The 21,687-nt window shown below is 34.9% G+C and overlaps 1 protein-coding gene across 3 annotated transcripts; it reads right to left on the bottom strand.

Annotated features, from left to right (window-relative positions):
* Positions 1–1,061: 1,061 nt before the first annotated feature.
* Positions 1,062–12,208, bottom strand: LOC148037835 (uncharacterized). 3 transcript variants are annotated; one of them, XR_015690700.1, is made up of 3 exons: positions 10,719–12,208; positions 8,031–8,145; positions 1,062–2,016 (listed from the first exon to the last, which is right to left on the bottom strand). XR_015690700.1 is itself a non-coding variant. In XM_087676786.1 (2 exons), the coding sequence occupies exons 1-2, from the start codon at positions 11,603–11,605 to the stop codon at positions 9,719–9,721; spliced, it is 963 nt and encodes a 320-aa protein (XP_087532912.1). In that variant the 5' UTR covers positions 11,606–12,203; the 3' UTR covers positions 9,306–9,718. The 3 variants fall into 3 exon arrangements, 1 of the variants encoding a protein (XP_087532912.1); XR_015690699.1 differs by lacking the exon at positions 1,062–2,016 and adding an exon at positions 7,518–7,953; XM_087676786.1 differs by lacking the exons at positions 1,062–2,016; positions 8,031–8,145 and adding an exon at positions 9,306–9,794 and having other exon boundaries at positions 10,719–12,203.
* Between the last annotated feature and the right edge of the window lie 9,479 nt (positions 12,209–21,687).

The following is a 21,687-nucleotide window of genomic DNA, read 5'->3' on the forward strand; positions in this document are numbered from 1 at the left end:
GACAAAAAAAAAAAAAACTATATCTAACCGGCGCACAATCCCCCAAAGCCTATAACTCAAACCCAAACATCACTCTTCAACATGAACGCGCAGCACAATAAATTATAAAACATTAGGATTCTTAAATCAATGAACTCTTCTCTGTAGATTGCAAGACATAATAAGTGTTTCTATAGATCAAACCTCAAGAAAAAGGCAATATGCTTTTTAAAAAATACATTTAATATTTGCAAACTCTTCAAAAAAGAAAGAATACACATTATTATTCCAATTCATAGTAAGTTCCTAGACATTGAAACTAATATTGGAGAGAGAGAGAGATATGTCCATATCCAAGTATTTTATAGAGAATATTACTCTTTGATACATACTACATTGCAAAAATCAATGAAGTTTTCTCTCTAGATTACAAGACATAATAATTCTATCTATAAACTATAGATCAAACCTCAACAAAGAGACAATGGACACATACATAGAATTATAAATGCGATCAATGTTTACAAACTCTTTAAAAGAGAGAAGAATGCATCATAAATTGAAGCTCCCCAATAAATTGAACCAAACGTTGGAGAGAGAGAGAGAGAGAGAGAGAGAGAGAGAGATGAATATTCAAACATTACAATTAGATCGTACAACTAGAGAATATTACTCACATGCATTATATTGCAAAAATGAATAAAGTTATATATCCACATTGTTTGACATGATAATAATAATTCTTTGTACAAATCAAGCATCAAGAAAGAGACATCACACCACATTGTAGGTACCCAATATAGTTTACTCAATTTAGTCCCATTAAAAAAAAAGAAAGCACACATTATCACAAAAAAAGTAATGGCCCAAGCATTTCAATATCTTCATAAGTGAGACAACAGTAGATCATAACATTCATCCAAATGTTGAAGAGAGAGAGAGAGAGAGAGAGAGAGAGAGATGAATATTCAAACATTACAATTATAATTAGACCATACAATTAGAGAATATTACTCTCGCATGCACTACACTACAAAAATAAAAAAAGTTATATCCACATTGCAAGACATGATAATTCTTTGTATAGATCAAACCTCAAGAAAGAGGTATCACACAGTTACATTAAAACCAATATAAGCTTCACAAAAAGGAAGCACACATCATCAAAAAAAAAGCATTGGTCCAAGCACTTTCAAATAAGATATAAGCGAGACGATAATAGATCATAAGCCTCATCCAAGCAAGTCCTTTTCAATTGGGACCGTTCATTTGACGACTCAATTAATGTAGCAAGGCATTGAACCCATTAACATTCATTTGAAACTGTAAGAACAGTAGTAGTCAACAACCCCTCTGGCAAATCACAGGCTCGTGGTCATCTCCAAGCCCCCAAAACGATGCCCACATATCATTCAACAACGAATTCATCAACCTGCATGTCTCACAGACAATTGTCGAAAGTTCCCTTACTTCACCACTCAAACCACTCGAGACTTGTTGAAGAATACTCTGTGTGTGCTTTGTCTTGCACACCACCATACAAACCTTTAGCTTATTCATGCAACTCTGCAAAGAAAATGGCTAACGCATGATCGACACGTGGGATAAAGTCATCTGCAATTCCATCAACTCATTCATCTTGGTCTCAAGGCATTTAAACTCCAAAGAACTTGAAGCATCCTTTGTGTTTCTTCGGATCATTGATGTCCTTGTGGATGTACTAATATGCCCTCCCTGTTACCTTGCCACTTCTTTCATCTTCACACATTAACTTTATTCACTCTATTAAACTCCACATTTTGGTTGCAACAAAATACACAAATGACTATCTCCCCAAAAAAAACACAATACCTTGATGAAAATACAATTATTAGAATAACTATTTTCCATACCCATGCGAATGGCTCCAAGCAGACAAGCGTCGAAGAGATGATGTTGTGGTTGTTGTCTTTGATTCAACCAAATCAATTGCATTCAATGGAGTCGAATACACTATGTCTAGAACATCGTCCATAGCTTTGCTTTGTTCCATGATGACTACACGAAACTTTCAATAGAGTATAAGAGTCCCAATAGAGAAATCTCAAAGCCATTGAAGACAAACACATTTCCAACTAAAAACCCTAAATCAAAAGTGTCTTAGACTCAAAGACAAAAGAATAGTCATGCACGAGCACATGTAAATAATCATGCATGAGCACATACATACACAATGCTCACCAAAATCCAATTAATTATTTCCCTCTCCAATGGATGTCCATTCATCTACATGTACACATGACACTCACCAAAGGCCCAGCAAGCATCACTCAAACTTGAAGACATGTTAGTCTCGACGATGTCCTAGACTCGAAAGTGAAAGAATACACACGTATTAAGCCCAATATGCATAACCAAATGCATATATGGCCATGCCTTACCTCCTCTCCTCCGATGCTCTCTCTCTCTCTCTCTCTCTCTCTCTCTCTCTCTCTCTCTCTCTCTCTCTCTCTCTCTCTCTCTCTCTCTCTCTCTCTCTCTCTCTCTCTCTCCAAGCCCTACTAATGGATGTTCATTCATCTAGATTCATACATAGGTCTTGCCAAAGACTCGAATTTGTTAAAGATCCAAAGGTGTTCAACGCTCAAAGATGAATGAATACCAAGGTGAAAATATGAAAAGATAAACTATTAAAATGAGTTCAAAAAATCTTAATAATTTGAAAGAAATAGACAATGTTTTTCTAAATGAAGATTTTCATCAATCGAATAAAACACAACTCATTTAAAAAGTCTTGCAGAGATTATATATATCAAGTATGTGTCAATTTTCAATTTGAAAGAGATAAATAATGTTTTTCAAAATGGAGATTTTCAAGGATGTGCTTATGCAGCGACAACTCATCCAAGTTAACATTGCCAAAAACCTATCTAGATAAACTTTGAAAGAAGCAAGCAACACATCAAGGGCAATGCTGTCGAGTCAAAGGGGATGACCCACATGGCGATTCATATGGGTTAACATTGTGAAAAACCTATTAAGAGAAACTTTCAAAGAAGTAAGTTGCACATCAAGGGAAACATTCTCATTCTTGTGAGCAATTAACTCACATACGCCATCCTCTATACGACCAGCACTGTCAACAAGATCTTTCATCTTCTCATCATGATCTAAGGATCCAATACGTGGCCAATACTTTCGGACATGGTCATATATCTCCCCTATGTAACCCTTGATTTCTTCCAACTCATCCTGTATCCTCACCCCATCACAAAGGTTTCCTTCGTATATCTCCTCCAAAATTCTCAAAATCCTCTATAGACAACTATCAATGCTCTCACCAAGAGAAACCAAAGCCCTTTGACGTCAAAATAATACCTTCACTTGCTTTCTCTCAAGAAACTAACATGACTTTTATATCCTCCAACATGCATGAGTCCATAACAAACTGCCTTCTTCCTTATAACCTCTTTCCCTTTGCACATATTCATTTGCACACTAGGAGCGCACTACACAACATTTACTACAGACACATTTTTATCCTCCATGCTACGCAAAATGCATGTATCAACATCGAGATGCATATCAACTATTCTTATATTATCTTAAAAATTAAAAACAGTGAAAAATCCTAGATGACATTATATTAACTTCAAATGCATTAAATTTAAACATATGTGCATTAGACCATATGATTGACTACACTAGAATTTGCTATAGTAAGTAGCATCTAGAGTGAGGTTTCAATTAGTTTATCCCATACATAGGACTCAAGTGGATCTTCAAGATGCATTTGGATTATTTCAAACAAATTCCCATGGCTCCCTAGCTGAGTGATTAGGCTTTTTGTCACAATGGATATATCCATTTCATTATGCAAAAACCCCTTTGCATAATGAGAAAAGTCAAGGATCAAAGCCAACACCATAATGACCAATGAGTTGGTATTTTAAGTGGTGTACCTAACGTTGCATGGTACATACCATACGATATCCTTTCTTAGAAAATCATGCCCCAGGACAATGCAACATTTCCCACTCTTGCCAATAAAACTATAGTTCACACATTAAACAATCTCCTAAGTTTAAAAATGTCAATAACAGATTTTTAATGCCATGAAGGGTTATTATATCCATACCAACCCCACAAATTATAATGAGTGAGGCAAAGGATAGTTGTACCTCTCAATAATGAAAGTCATTACCATGAATAAATAAATAGTAATATAATATAATACACATATATATCTTATAAAGTTACTACAAAACCTTCCACTCCATAAAATACACGTGTATTAGACCAATGGGTTGGCTTTGCAATTGGTGTACCTAAGTTTATATGATGCACACCATACAATATTCTTTCTTAGAAAATCATGCCCTAGAACGATGCAATAATTTTCACTCCTGCCAATAAAATTATAGCTCACACACTTGACAACTTTTTAAGTTTAATAATGCTCCACGAATCGCAATCAATGAGGCAAACGATAGTTCTATCTATCAATAATGAAAGTCATGAGTAATATAGTAGTAGTATTATTATAATTTAGCTCCACATATCTTAAAGTTACCTTCTACTCTATGCTAAAAAATGAACATAAAAGATACCTTCTACTCCATGTCTTAAAACACATATCCTAAAACGTTTATTAGTAAAATAATAACAATAACAATAAACTAATATCTATATCTATCTAATCTAATCTTCTATATCTATATAATATATAAAATAAAAAATAAAGCACATATCTCACATATACTAATAATAATAAAATAATAATAATAACTAAAGTAATTAATTAAAATAGCAAAACAATATTAATAACAATAAATTGAATAACAACTAAACTAATGATAATAACAATAACAATAATAACTAAACTAATAATAATAATAATAATAATGATAATAATAATAAACAATATCTAACCAACAACTAAACTAATTAAAATAACAAAACAACAACACTAACTATTAATTATTAATTGTTAATAACTACATAACTAATTTTGTTATTATAATTATTAATGAATAATTAAAATTAAAATAACATCATATTATTTTTATCATTATATTATCTTCTATATATATCTATACTAATATAATAATAATAAATTGAATAACAACTAACATAAATTAATTAAAATAAAATAAAAACTAAACCAATTAAAATAACAATACCATAATAAACTAATAATAAAGTGAATAATAACAATAATACTAACAAAAATAACAATAGCAACTAAACCAATCAAAAGTACAATTAAAATAATAATAACAAATATAATATAATATAATATAACTAATAAAAAATAACACATACAACTAACAATATCTAACTAAAATAATACCACATTAATGTAACATTAACTAAACTAATAACAATGATAATAACAATAACAAAAATAACAATAACAACTAAGCCAATGAAAAGTAAAATTAAAATAATAATAACAAATATAATATAACTAATAAAAATAACACATATAACTAACAATATCTAAATAAAATAAAATAACAACTGAACTAATTAAAACAACAAAACTAAAATTGAATAAATCCATCATAATATAATAATAATAATAACTAACAAACTAATAATCGTATAACTAATAATATCGAAATAAAATAACATCATAATAAAATGAAGTCAATAACAAAGTTAAAATAACAACTAATAACAAAACTATATAACTATAATTATAACTAACTATTAATGACTATTAACTATTAATAACTAATTAAACTATAACTAAAACAATAATAATAATATAAAATAATAGAATAGTAATAACTATAACTATAAAATATAATAATATAATAACTATTAATAATAATAACTAACTATTAACTATACTATTATTATTATTTTAGTATTATTATTATATCTATCTTCTATCTATATTGATTATTCTATATTCATCAATATCTGTATCTATATTTGTATCTACTTATAATTATAATAAAATAATTATTATATAAAACAAATAATATTATATGTTATATAAATATACATATATGTGTGTGTGTGTGTGTAATGTAACATTAACATTAACATTTATTTTAACTATTATTATTATTATAACAAAACATTTATTCTATATCCATCAATATCTCTATCTGCATTTGTATCTACCTATAACTATAATATCAATTATCAATATTCAATATCAATTATCAATATCTGTTTTTATAATTAGTCTATTATACAATAATAACAATAACAAAACAATATAAAAATAATATAATATCTAAAGCAACCATTGATTATCATCATTAACATTTATTTTATTTTAATTAATTAACATTTTTAACATTAGCATTAACATTAATATTATTATCATATAATTATAACTGTTACAATACAACACACACACACATACACTTATATATATATATATATATATATATATATATATATATATATATATATATATATATATATATATATATATATATATATATATATATATATATATATATATATATATATATATATATATATATATATAAAATAGTCTATACTTCACAAGCATATAATAATAAACAATACATTAATAATCTCTATATTCAATATTAATTATCAATATCTATATTTATAATAGTCTACTTCTACCATACAATACAATAATAACAATAACAATACAATACAATACAATAATAATATAATATAATAACCAATATATTATAATACAATATAACAATGATAAAATCTACATATATTCTATCATCTATATTTCTCATTTCTCATTTTTCAATATCAATTATTAATATCAACAACAGCAATATATGTATGTATTTGTAATATTGTATGTATTTGTATCTATTATTCACGATCTATATTTATAATATATATGTGTGTATGTGTGTGTGTGTGTGTGTGTGTAACGCAATAAAATAATACAATATCAATATCAATTATCAATATATGTATTTATACTACTATACAATAATAACAATAACAAAACAATATAAAAATAATATAATATTATTATAATATAATATAACAATAATAAAATCTATATATATTGTATCTATCTATATTCTATAATCTATATTTCTCATTTATTAGTTCTCAATATCAATTATTAATATCAACAACAACAACAACAACAATATCTATATGTATTTGTATCTATTATTCACAATCTATATTTATAATATAATAATAATATCATTATAATTATAATATAATATAATATATTAGTCTATACTTTAGAGGCATATAATAGTAAACAATATATTAATAATCTCTATATTCTGTATCTATTATATTATATTATATTATCAATGTATTATATGTATAATATAATAATAATCATAATCATTATTATTATTATTATTATTATTATTATTATTATATAATAGACTATATTTTACATGCATATAATAATAAACAATACAATAATCTATATATATGTGTGTGTGTGTGTGTGTGTGTAGCTTATTCTTTCTTATCTTATTCTTATAGATTCTTATTCTTATTCTTATAAATATAAATATAAACTATAACTAATTCATTCATAATTCATAAATACATACCAGTAAATAATCAATAATCAATAATCAATGACAATGATACATAATAACAATATAATAATACATAACAATAATAAAAATAATAATAAATACATAGTAATATAATAATATATAATATATAATATATATAAGCCACCATTAACTACACTGTTACTATTCTTATTCTTATAAATATAAAGAATATAAATATAATAATTATAACTAACAACTAATTCATTAATAGCAACATTAATCTTAACATCTTAACAATAACTTTAACATTAACATCAACATTAATATTAACATTAACATCGATCTTAACAATAACATTAACTTTAACAATAACAATAACATTAATCTTAATGATAAGATTAACAATATTAACATTAGCACTACATTAACATTAACAACATTAATGCCTGTCCTCCTGCCCGCCAACTCACCTGAGGTCCTAGCCGCCCGCCTGAGGTCCAAGCTGCCAAGAGAGAAAGAGCCCGTCATGGCCCTCTCTTGCCGCCTGAGAGAGAGAGAGAGAGAGAGAGAGAGTTGCACCTGAGCTAGCATGCTCCATGCGTGCGCCAAGTCCACCTGCAGCTCCAATCGTGCTCCAAGTCCACTGCTCCAAGTGTGTGCCAAGCGTGTTCCAAGTCCACCGCTCCAAGTCTACCTGCAGCTTAAGCGGCAAAATGAGATGAAAAGGAGATCAAAATGGGATCACTAATCGTGAAAGAGAGAGGTTGTCGGGCATTAAAGCCACCTTAACCTCCCTCATCCCTGCATGTAATTCAAAATCTTCATGCAATTCAAAAACAAGCTTAGGAAGGAAAAAAATAGGTTCAGGAAGGAAATGGAAGTGGAAGTTCGGCAGATAACCTAAACCTCCAGCCAAAATGATATATAGATATAGATTCCCCAGACAGAGAGATGATACCTGTGTGATGAGAGAGAGTGAGAGAGATCACCCCAGGTCCTTTTACGAAAAAAAAAAGAGATCACCCCAGTTTTCCAGCGTGTCCCAATGAATCACCGTGGCAAGCCACGCGTTCTTGGCACTTGGTGACGCCATGAAGAAAACGCGTGGACGGCGGCTTCCTGCGCGTCTGTTGGCTTTCCTTGATTCATTCGTAGTGTTTCAATTTTCAAAATACTAGGCGCCCCCAACCTACCGAAGGTTCCAAAGCAACTCAACTTTGAGTGAACTTTAAAGTGAGGGGCATGCATCTAAGAAACGGCGAGGCGTTGCTCTTGGGTTGAAAACACTGCCACAGCGCGCCAATCTCTTTAATAGCGATGATCGACCTCTGTAATGCTTAAAACTTAAAAAGCACGCACGGGCTCTCGTTTTTGAAAAGTGCAGGGGCCACCTTTCCCTTTGGCTTTAAGGTGATTGATTTGGTTAGACCTGCGTAAAGAGCATGTAGCCCTTTTCTCACTTTTTATGTGAGATACACAACCAACCTGTTACCTCAGGCTCAGCTGACCTTGTAAAGAAGCTGGCTGAGAAGTTAGAAAGGCCACTAATAAAAGGACTTGGGATCGAGGAGAGTTCAAATCTTCAGGGCCGGGTCCTCCTGGCCTCTCAGGATACGTAAAAGTCCCACTTCAAACATGAAAAGCAGCCGGTCTCTCAATATTTAGAGATCTAGGCAGGAATAGGATTCGTGTAAAAAGATGTCCCGATCCCACGCAAGAAAGAGCAAGTGCAAATCTGGCCACTGGCCACTGGCCACACTTGAGTAATAAGAGGTACAACAACTCAGGAGTTTTAAAAAACACCACGATAGTGAACATCAAGCCTCATGTTAAATCTGAATCTGAATCTGAATCGAGGACACACTCCAAACATAACCGTAATTATTAATATTCCAAACAGACCTGGAGTGACTATGGTCCATAAAGTATCCATGCTTAAATTAATTACACATAAAAACAAGGTAATTGCTGATATCTTTGAAGCAGTGTGTAAGGAGGGCAAAAGAAGCCGGTATACCTACTTCCTATATATAAGGAAGATTGTTCAAAATGGCAAAACCACCCACACTTAGAAGGACATTAGGCATTTTTCCCTGAATGTAAATGTGCTAAGTGCTTCGTATCAACACTTTTACAATGTATATGTTCTCTGGACAAAGATAACTACCAGAATGGAGAAGGCTATATAGAAAGGAGGTGGGACTGGTGGCCTTCTTGCGGCCTGCCTCTAATATCCCATCTATTCGGCAATGTAGGGATAAATCTTATTAGTGTGCTTCTTTGTGTTCATCAGCCACGATCTGCTCGTATCTACATTCAGCACTGCAAAAAGCTCTGTCCCCTCTGCAAATAGCATAAATGGTCAAACAAACATAAGACATAATTTGAGATCATCTAGGAGAAACTTTAATAAAATTGATTTGCATGGTTTAAAATAGCTGTGACTGCATCCATTGATGAAAATTTCGATGTCCTAGGGCAAGCCAAACTATCCGGCCAATAAGCAAAGAAGGTAATGTATTGTAACAGCAAACCGCAAACCACCAAAACAATTTCAGTCCAGAAGGAGTAAGAGGAGGATTTTCATTGGCCTATTAAATCCCAAACCATCACCCCGACTCTTTAGAATTTTAGGATAAAAGAAAATTTGATAACAACAAGCCTGTATCAATCACAACCAAATAATGAGCTGTGTTGTGCCCAACATGCAAGGTCCACACTGCACCGTTAATCACGTACTGCAACATATACAAATAGGGCACAGCACCTATTCGACGCTGGCATCTCACATGAAATTTCCAAAGAGGTGCTAGGCACATCTGCTACAGGTGAACGCACAAAAGGGCATACACATCTAAAGTGAGATCCTGAAGTTGCAGCCTAACAAACTCGGGCCTTTCTTCACATGGCCTGCACAAGTAAGCAACCACCAATATTAATGCATGACTCGCACCACATCACATCTGCCGCTGCAAAGCATACCCCAGGTGTGTTACATGCTCTAATAAGGGCCTCCAGTTTGGGAACACAACGTCAAGAGGCTGCGTTCTAGACACCCACAGCAGAGGAAGCTTCAACTTTAAGATCCATCGATCTGCTATTTTTCATGCGTAAACCGCCTGCTTATATGCTTCCCAAACCAGAACAAATGAAAGATTTGGAGTGACCGGGTTGACTACAATGTAATGCGCCTATTTAAACTTCCAAAACCAAAACAAATGAAAGATTTGAGCGACCCGATTGGGCATAATGTAATTTCGTGCATACCTGTACATGTAGATATCCTTTCCAGGACCAAGACGAGAACTACAGTAGGAGCATTTGCTGAGAAAATCATCGGCAACAGGAAATTCCGGATTGTAAAAGCTTGTGGAAGGTGAGGTGGAATGAAAAATAGATTCGTTGGACGGGGAGCAGGAATAGCGGTCCATCTCGTACGACAAATGCCAATGGGGGTGCCTCTCGGGCAAACTTCCGCAGGCCAAGGGATCAGCATTTTGGAGGATGGGTATGGACATGGGCGCCACTGGCCCATCATCATCTTCCACACCGGAATTAGAAGCTGCAGCAGAACTACCATATTCCACACCGGAGGAAGTAAGAGGTGCAGCAGCAGAAGGCTTGCCCTGCTGCTGCTTCTTGTTGTCGTTGTTGTTGTTGATGTTGTCGTGGTTGTTGTTGGTGTGCAGGCGCGTTGCAAACGTGCGAAGGCAGCCGGTGTCGAGGGCACGGGGGCTAGTGACCACCGAGTCGGGCCCCAGCAGCAGCCTCCTACCAGCAGCCGCCCAGTTGGACGTACTGGGTGGTGGTGGCGGCGGCGGCGGGTGCTTGCATGTCGATGAGAGATAGTCGTGATCTGCGGCGCAAGGGGGAGCAGGAGGACGGAGGGCTATGGCCAATCCGGAGAGGGCACGCTGCTCCAGGACGGAACGAGGGCTCACCGTCATCATCATCAGGTTCTCAAGAGAACTCAGACCACCGCCGCTGCTGCTGCTGCTTCCGCCGCCACCACCACCGCCGGGCCCATGATGAAAGTGGCCATCGTTTCTCTTCGAGATAAACATGCTCGATCTCCTCTGCTCCTCTCTTGCCTCTAGAGATCTCCAAGTTCTGAGGCCAAGATCTATAAAGTACGGCGGCAGACTTGTGTGCATAAGATCAGACGTAACCCTGTGTGTGATAGATTATCAACCACAACTTTGCTCCATCGAACAGAAGAAACGCAGGAAAAGTAGAGTAGTGTAAAACATTCCATGCAAGATGAACTGCTATTCCTTTAGCTCTTCGCCTTTCCCTTCTTTTACTCGTCTTGATGTCGGGAAGAAAGCAAACAAGACAAACTCCATTATATATAATTTTTTTAAAAAGTAGTACTGCCTTTAAAAATTTCCCATCTTAGACTAAACGACGGTGTGAGGGCAACCTCCTCCTCTGTTTCTCTTAAAACACGCATTGGAGATCCCTTTCTGATTTCGAAATCCGCCCTCTTTCGAAGCTCTTTCCTCCCTATCTCAATGCCCCCTATCATCCCCTCGGCACCAAATCATGGGATGTGAATAATAAACATTAAGAGCTGGGTCGCGCCTGGCCACATATAGTGGGGTTAACACGGCTCTCTTACCCTACTCCCACATGCTCGCACAGAGAGGGAGCGGGGGAGTGGGGTTAGCAAATACCCCTGCAGGCTGCAAGCCTGCTATAGCGATTGAAAATTAGCATTTTAGTGCACGAATAGCAGTGCTAGCAAATCATTTTGCACCTTCTTTTACTACGCAGACTGACATGTCATATTCAGCCAATCGAAATTATTCCTTTCCAAAATATATTACTTCCCTCGACATTCTCTTCCCTCCCCTCAAAGTAGGATTAGAAATTTTGTGGGGGGAGGGAAACAATGTTGTGAGATCTATAGCCATTGGCGCGACCTAGCTTTCACAAGGTCACGCGCTACAGCATTGTCCTTTTTCTATGCATGGGGGGGGGGGGGGGGAAGAGAGAGAGAAAGAGCATCATTTTCTTTAATTTTCTAAAATAAGCTATTATTTCTTCAAAAGCAAGATATCAACACATTTCAAGGCAAGTGGACCACTTAACAATTCACCACTTAATTAATGAACAATATAACATCCCCACCATTATGTTGATAGTTACCTACACAAGATGGCATTGCCTGACAATCTACAAATCATGTTAGTCTCCCATGCTAGCATACATGCCCATTGGCAATATTGTTACCTACCTATCACACATCATGCCATCATCACTCACCCACTATAATAGGGCATGCTCACTTGGACTTGGGAATATGGATACAAACTTCCCGATTTTATGGACATACCCCTAAACCCTAACACCAACAAGTATAACATGCCCACAAACAATAAGCACCGAACAGTATTAAAACACAACTTACAAGGCAGAAAAGGAAGAGAATCCTACAACTTAAACATAAATACACAAAATAACAATTTTCAAGATCTTGGACATAAGGTCCAAGGGTAGACGAAGGATAAAATGCAAATTTAGCATATTCTAGCCAAACACTATGATATTTTGCAAAAAAAAAAACCCTTTTAATGTACACACACTAATAGTCAAAAAGCTAGTACAAAATAGCTTCAATTGGTCAAATGTCAACAACTTTGTAATTAGTCATAGCACCAGACATACAATATAGCTCAAAACCTTCAAACCAAGTGCTTTGCTTATTAGTCTTTTTCGGAGGCATTTTTTCCAATTCCTGGTGGCCCACTCAACAAGACAATGTTGTTTGATGTATTGCTACTACTATTTCCTACTCACTTTTTGCTTTTCTATTGGCCTCCTTGGAGTTTATTTTTTTCCCTAGGTTGCAACCAATCATATAACTCTTTCACCTAGTTAGGAAACCACAAACTATTGGGAAACAAAAAGAGAGAATCGAATAACTTTTCATGCTTAAAAAATAAAGTCATAAACATGAGCCTTTGACATCTAATGAGAACTCTCTACATTAAGGATAATCAATCTAGCTTCAACATCTTTGGTGTGGTTACATTAGGTAAAAATTGCCATTTGAAATTTGTACATGTATTACTCATCTTAGACTCTTGCTCTTACATGTGTGACCTGCCATGAAATTTTGCCTAAATATCCTATATTGTATTGGGGCAATTTGAAAGATTGTACTTTCTTGTATATTAATGGACTTAAGCTTCTTATTGCTTATATATCAATGACCTTAGCTCATTCACTAATCTACTCACCATACTTTCTATAATCTGACCCCCTCACCCAAGTAGACCCATAAGATACATTTATGTAAAAAAAGTGTGCATTGCACACGAACAAGTCTTAGGAGCTAGTTCATACAATGGACCAATTCCCTATAATCTCACTGCCATCTGTAGGTTGATACTTTTGCGGCCATGCTTTTGTTTCGACAGATAGCCCTTTCAATTGCACCATTGACAAAGGTGAAGCAGGTGCTTTTCCCTTGGCTGCAATGGACTTCAAGATGACAAGTTTAGCTTTTGATATTTCATCTTTGTGTCCTAGTTTTGGAACACAATCCCATCAATCAGCATTTTAATTGAAACAATGCATCAAAAATCTTTGTTGTTGTTCTACTCATCAAGTTGGCATACCATGCCTTCCAAGTGTTCTTTGTTCAACTTTGCCACTACATCTAGCTCATGAGAAAAGGCACCCTAGTCTATGTAGCATAAGCACAATCCACTTTCAATGGATAGTAACAAACCATAACTTCAAGATGATGATCCAAGATGATATAGACCTCAACTCTTTGGCCTTATTTGATTTGCATCCTCCAATATCTTCATTAGCTTTGAACACCATAAGAATATGTCAATACTCATGACTGACACTATTGCTAAAGGTAATTTAAGTGGTCATGTCAAACTGATAGTCTTTTTTACCGACAGCAAAAAGTTACATGACCCCCATGTCCCTTTATAAGGTCTCTTGCTTCTTCTCATTCAAAACTACACAAGGACTACTTCTCTAAAGAAACCATACAACTGAATTTTTCAAATACAATAAGTTATACGAACCTTCAAGAGCTCCATTGATGACAAATGTTAACTTGATAGGAAACCTTCTGCACCTTCAAGAAATTCCTAATACAGTCAGAAGAATTTGGCTAAAGATTTAAACATTTAATAACTTCCCCCCTCCTAGGACTAGCTCCATTTTATCTTCAGTTATTGTTTTTGAGCTATTGCATCTAGTTGAAATAAGAAAATATAGGCATGAACAAAATTAAGAACAAGAAATGTATGCTAGCACCACTTTGACGTCAAAGGTCCTCCCCTATGTAAGGGCTAGCATGCTTGGGCTCACTCTCTTTAGGTGTTGATGTAGTGACACTTCTTCCTCTAGTTCCTCTACCTCATCCCCTTCCTCTGCCTCTACCAACTAATGGAGAAGGTGATGCTTTAACACATCCATCATCATCATCAAAATCAAAATCGTCGAGGTCAATATTATCATGGTCGTCATCATTGTATCGTCAGTCAATCTATGGTGCAGTGCCCTAGCCTTCTAAGTAACACTTGCCGGCTTGGTTGGGCTCTCAATCTTTGTTTCAACAATCAGGTCTATATTCTATTATTTCCATTTGGTTGGAGACTTCCCTAGGCTTTTGGCTGGAGACTTCCTTGGGTTACTAATTTGGGCTCATTTATAGGGGTAGACCTTGCACCACCAATGAAGGACAAGTATTTGCTACTTTTCTTCAAGGGGTCAAGCTGGCCATCTAATGGTGAAACCTTGGTAGTATCAATGGGAAGGCTTGTGCTCCTATGCATTTCAATTATCCTTCTTGTTAGGTTGTTCAAGAAACCAGTGCTCGATATCCAATTGCATGTGGAGACCATGCCCAATGAAAACACACACACAAAGGATCGTTACAGCTGACCACAGCCTTCTGTCATCATAAGAAAATCACAACCTTTTGATATAATAAAAAACATCAATAAAACCAACCAAAAATGCATGGCCGATTTGTCGTGCATTGCAAGGGTAACAAGTATCCAAAAGGAGAAGACTTACATTAGTTGGTATGTTCAAGGGGTGGATTTCAATGTGCCTCCATTCAAACAACACTGAGTGCATTCACAGAGTCAATAAGATGATTAGTCATTTCACATTTTATACTTGAAAATGGCTCTCTATTGCATGCAAGGACATTGCACTTTTTTGTGCATGAGAGAGAGAGAGAGAGAGAGAGAGAACACCCTTTTTTTGTAATTTTTCAAAAAGAAAGATATTCACACATTTTAAGATTAAGTGGACCACTTAACTAAGGTTAACATTGGGTAAATTTTTTAGGCCCTACAACACCTTGTCACCGTGAACCGTTGTATAAGCATATGCCTTGAAGGGCAATGCTAACATAACAAGCACCAAGTCAAAACAATGCTATAAACTACATCTATGATATCTATGGTCTACCCAACTGGCCTCAAATTTGAAGGGTCGCCCACCCTCAACATTAGGCCTCAATATTATCTCATACATGCATTCAAGAGAGGGAGAGTTTGGATCAATAGCTAAAAAAGAAGCCCACTTTTTGGATCAATCTTGGTTGCTTGCCAAAATATCACATTGTACAAGAAAATTAGGACATGAAAGTAAACTAGGAAGACCGAAACATTGGCACAATTGCCAGAAAAATGGTCTAATGGTGTAAAACTTAATATTGTATTCATGAGATCATAGTTTCAAATCTCTTCAAGCATTTTCATTGCTATTTTGTCAAGGCTTTTATTTCTCCCTTAATTTTTTGGGCAAGCTTAAGCTTTTAGAAACAAACCACCATATTAAAATTTTTTACTTTTTCAAAAGTTTTTTAGGCTTCTAAAATCAAGCTATCTTGTAAAAAAAATGTTAATATTTTGTTAATAAGAAAACAAAAAGTTGCAAGCATGTAAGGAGTTTTTTTTTTTAAATTAAGGGATTTGAACCTATGATCTTGTGGAAATAGTGTAAATTGAGGGTTGAGACCTTTTCATTTGAAAGATCTTAAAGGAGTTCTCCTTTTCATTTTAAAGAGATTGGAAGGGTATATGACTATTTTTCTAAGCTTTCATTTGAAGAGTAATATAGTTATCACCCATCCTTAGAAGCATAAAACACCCTTTGATGGGTGTTGCAACCTTCAAATTTTAGGCATGTACCTAATCATCATCCTTATGGTAACCTTTCTTCCACATTGAACAATTTTTAAAAAACAAAAAGTGTGCATTTGTGATAGTAAAACACCCTTTGATGGGTGTTGCAACATTCAAATTTTAGGCATGTACCTAATCGTCATCTTTATGGTAACCTTTCTTCCACATTGAACAATTTTTTAAAAACAAAAAGTGTGCATTTGTGATAGTAAATAATGGTTGCATCTTTGCCACTATATTGAGCAAAACTTGCTAATCACATGGCTCACTTTCTGGAACCACTAAGAATATAAGTATTAGGAACCACATTAAGAGAATGTGTTTACATGTTCCAATGGGCAATAGTCATGAAAGGTAGGAAGGAACAATATATAACTTATTATTTCCAAACTTTGGTTGGTTGTGTATATTCTTGAGAAAAATTTCACAATCTATGTATGGTAAATAACATGTTCATATCATAGTAAAGGATAGGACTAGGTTGAATGCAACATGAATATGTTAGAGGAGAAAAATCTATCCATGTGTGTTTCTATTTGCAAGTAGAGCTAAATATTTAAAAAAACATATGAGTTGCTAAAAGAAGTAAGATGTCGATCTGTCCGGCAAGGGCAGGCTGCAGCTCCTGCTGAACAATCAACTTTCTAGAACCACATGCCCCATTGTAGTGGAGGCTATTCACATTCTAGGATGCAAGGTGTAAGCACATGGGGAAACCTGTGACTAACCCAACAAGCATTTTTTCGGTGTGGAGGCTGCTGATGAGGAGGAGAAACTATGGGGCGTACAAGTACACTTTGCCGCGGGTCTGGACGGCGAACTCTAGTCTTTGAGAGCCATGCATATTGATTCAACTTTGTGTGTAAAAAATTCAATTGTGTGGGAAAAGAAGAAAAGGCTAATGATAAATCTCAAGTGCCTCACTTTGTCATTTAGTGGGAGTTGAGTGCTCAAAGTGGGGCTAACTATAACTTTTAGGCCTTGTGCTAATTTTTATATTATCCATCCATAAATTAAGCAACACATATCTTATGCAGGATAGAATATACTCCATGCATTGATAATGTGGGAGAAATTTTTAGTTGATGAATGATTGGCTTAATGGTTGTGCATGGTCACCTTTTGTAACAAGGTCTAAAGTTTGAGTTCTTGGATTCACAATATTAGCCTTTTATATGATGTCATAAAACGTCTGCGAACTAAGTGGTTTTTTCTTTTCATACATATCATCTTGAAATTTGAAAGACTACGTAAGTGAATCAAATATATTGTTAAGCCCTTACATACAAAGCCAAACAAAATATCTATGAATTTTGTATTGTCCTCCTGCAATTGTAAAATCAATGAGAAAAGACCATGATGCCTGGATAAGGATGAATTATTATTCTAAAGAGGATTTTTATCTCATGAATTAAGTGCTACCTATTATTAGAAGTTATTAGGCATAAAGTAGGGTTCAAACCTGGGAAGTTGCCTTTTGCAACCAAATATTGAATTGCACCTTGCATGACTTCATTTGTTGTTAAGCAATACATTTTTTAAATTTTTGTGTATTGTTAAGATTGATGGTGTGTAGGGAAACAAACATCCATGCCATGTATAAAAGCTCTTAGATCCACATCAATTCTTGACTTTTCACTAAAACGATAAATTGAGGAGCTTGAGATCTATCCTTAGCTAGAGCAAAAGCATATCTATTAGAGAGAGTCTATCATCATGGTGTATTAACCCACATGATGTGGCTTTAACTACTAATCTTTGCATGGGAGCCAACTCAAGCTCTCCTAAACAACAACAAGCTGAATGAGGATGTGTTGATTGAGGAAAGCACCAACAAAAATGACCTAGATATTCACAGTGTGGACTTTGTGGTTATGACTCTAAAGCACAAGATAAGCAACCTAGAAGGCGAAGAGAGGAGTAGTCAATCAAAACCTCCATGATAACTTATTCTAGATGATAAGCCGCTAGTCTTTAGAATATTGCAGCCTTTGTCTCGAGATTAATCCCCGCAGTTGGTCGCAAATATTCTGATGGCATCCCTACACCCTAGGGGGTGCACTTATAAGAAATCATCTATATAACATGCGTTCAAAGGGTATTAAGAAGTACCCTTTCTTTACATGCTATAAGGCCATAAAATGACCCCTTTTACTTCACTAAACTTACGGGTTCTATAAAACCCCTTCTATAAACGTAATCTTGAAATTTTACTAAATAAATACCCTTTGCTTTGAACTCACGTGGTATCTTACATGTTCTATAAGATGGACCCCTTTTGTAAATATAATCCTATTTTTTACTTTTAAAAAACCATTTTTTTGGAACTCACATGGTATCTTACATGTTCTGTAAGATGGACTCCCTGGACCCTACACAAGCTTATGGATGAGAAGCTTGAAGGCAAAGCAAAAAAGTCGTGCTTGATTCAAAGAAGGTTTGTGCTAATGTGTTATGTTTCAATGCAAGAACTATCTTGGCTTTCTCTATAGGTAAACCTCCTACCCGCTCTTGATGTGGCAACTTGGTTGAATACTATTCTCAAGTCTAAGAATGTTGTCAAGAAAATATGTTATGGGGATCAATGTTTTTTGATGTGGTGTTCAATAACGTTGAAGTTTCCAATAGAATATTGGATCAAGAAATATATTTTTGGGGGTTGGACATTTTTTATATTATGCCATGGCATCTAGTGGAAGGAAGGAAAGACAACATTAAATGTGAGTACCCATTCTGGTTGGAAATCCTAGATCTTCCAACTACAAAGGGATTAGAAATGCCTTAATACGTCCTATCATTCATGAGTTCTTTTAGAAATAATTTGTGTCTATTTTTGGATACTAAATATGAAAAACTAGACTATCTAGATATGGGCATCCCCTATGTTGGAAATCTTCATCTTAAGCTTATATGAAGTCAATTTTCTAGCACTTGTTTTGACTGTGGTAATCAGGATCATGTTTATAGGAATTGCCCTATCATAGAAGCTAAGACCAATTTTGAAGCTAAGAAATCTTCAGATACACAATCAAAACCCTCCTGGGTGGAAGTTGCAAGCATAGTGTAGTAGAGGGCCCTATCAAGAATGATACATATACACATGAAGATGGTTGGCAACTTGTGAGAAGTGCCAAAGTGAAAGGCAAGGGAAATAATCTCATTCCAGATAGTGTTGTTCAGAGCTTCCTCGAATAAAAATTTTTGGGAATTGCGATGCTATTGCTAAGGTAACTTGTGGCAAGTTGAATGTAGTAATTGAATTCATGTGGAACAATTGGAGTGGGAGTACTTAGGTCTCGATACTAAGCTCCGTATGCTATCGACATATGAGGGAGCTAGATTGTATGGTGCTAAGCAAAGTGGTTGGTTTTCCACTCATATTTGTGCAAACAAATCTCCAAGGACATGGCTCAAGGATCATATCCAAGATGAAAATGGATGATAAGGAAATGAATGTAAGGAAGGAAATTGTGATGCAAATCATCATGCTGGTGGAGCAACTCATATTAGCTTCTTTCAATATTAAAGCCTCAATGGAAATGCTAAGAGGTCCCTTTCTTGGAAATGGGTATACCAATACCAATTTATGTCATCCTGGTCCAACAACATAACTCCATGGTAGTATTGGCTCAACTTTCACTTATACAAATTACACATATTTCCTTGGAGGTGTCAAAGGCATGAAATCAAGTTACATGACTATCGTTAAAACAAAAAATATCTCGCTCAAAAAATCAATTTTCATGATGGTAGGATCTTACATGTAACCATAAATTAGGAAGGCTTTGATATTCACATGGTCAACATATATGGTCACAATGATGTCCATGGTAGGATAAGTTTATGGAGCATGCTAAGTTAGCTACACACACATCTATGATTACTAGCATGACTGCAATCCAACCTCACTTTTAACTCCCTTAGCCATATTGGCTAGTGGGCAAGGGTGGATAAGCGATGTTCCTACAACAATAGCATTTGGCTTCCTTTAATGGTTTCTCTAAAAACATAGTTTGGATGTCTTCTCTTTGATCATCTATCTATTACACTCAAAATGTGCTATGTTAAGCTTCTCATGGTAGAAATGCAGCATAAACATCTTGTAGCCAATGCACGACATCTAAACCAAATTGAATTCAACTACCTCGTTGAGGGTTCCATTGAGGCTCTAAAAGCATAAATGCAACTTGACACAACAGGAGCATGGGATAATTTTTCCAACTTAGTCCAACAATGCATTAGGCTATGTGGCAGGGAGAGAGCTGAACTTAATTGGGTTGATGATGTCTTTCGAGTATCTAGGTTTACTGCAAAAGGAAGCAAGTTGGATGAAAGAGAAGTTGTGTCTCTATAAATAGCAATTAAAATTGGCATTTTGTTCAAAAAAAGATTGGTCCTTGACCCAATTTGCATATCTCTTGGCTTCATAGCTAGCTTAAGAAGAGTCTTATTGATCAAGATGGGGGATGGATAACTTATCAAAGAATTATTCTTAGCCAATGTAGGATTTTTTTGAAGAGCTTTATGGTCAGGATGATGGCTTGATCAACATGCCATATGCATGCGTCTAAAACATGTTGACAAAGTAATCCTCTACAAGGAAAATGCCCTCTTGATAAAATAATTTTGCGAAATAGAACTATTCAATGAGTTGAATAGTCTTGGCACAAAAAAGGCACCAAGCTTTAATGGGAGGACCACACAATTATTTGTGCATCTATCAAAGTGTAAAGACATTATCATTACCTTTGTCAAAATCAATGTTGGAATGAAAATGAGCTCCCTCTCTCATGGAAAAAATGTATAATCTCTATTCTTCCAAAGCAAAACCAATGTACAAAGCTTAAACATTTGAGTCCAATATCACTTATGGGCATGATCTATAAACTATTTCCTAAAGCTTTGGCCTCTAAGTTATCCCCAATTTTGCAAAGATGCGTAGATAAAAACTAGTACAGTTTTATAAAGAGAATGTCCTTGATGGGCAATTACTAAATGTCATCATGGTAGTTGAGTGGGCCAATTTGTTTGACCAAAAAATAGTTTTACTCCAGCTAGATGTA

Source organism: Lygodium microphyllum, chromosome 4 (genome assembly GCF_053477565.2).
Source record: "Lygodium microphyllum isolate KBCC chromosome 4, Lygodium_microphyllum_v1.1.10, whole genome shotgun sequence".
In the NCBI taxonomy this organism is placed as follows: Eukaryota; Viridiplantae; Streptophyta; class Polypodiopsida; order Schizaeales; family Lygodiaceae; genus Lygodium; species Lygodium microphyllum.

What these genes read in the sequence shown, in the direction of transcription:
- LOC148037835 (XM_087676786.1), bottom strand. Translation starts at nt 11,605, where the DNA reads ATGCACACAAGTCTGCCGCCGTACTTTATAGATCTTGGCCTCAGAACT. An exon ending in AAGGATATCTACATGTACAG is followed by an intron (nt 9,795 to 10,718) that starts GTATGCACGAAA and finishes TGCTATTTGCAG; the next exon opens with AGGGGACAGAGCTTTTTGCA.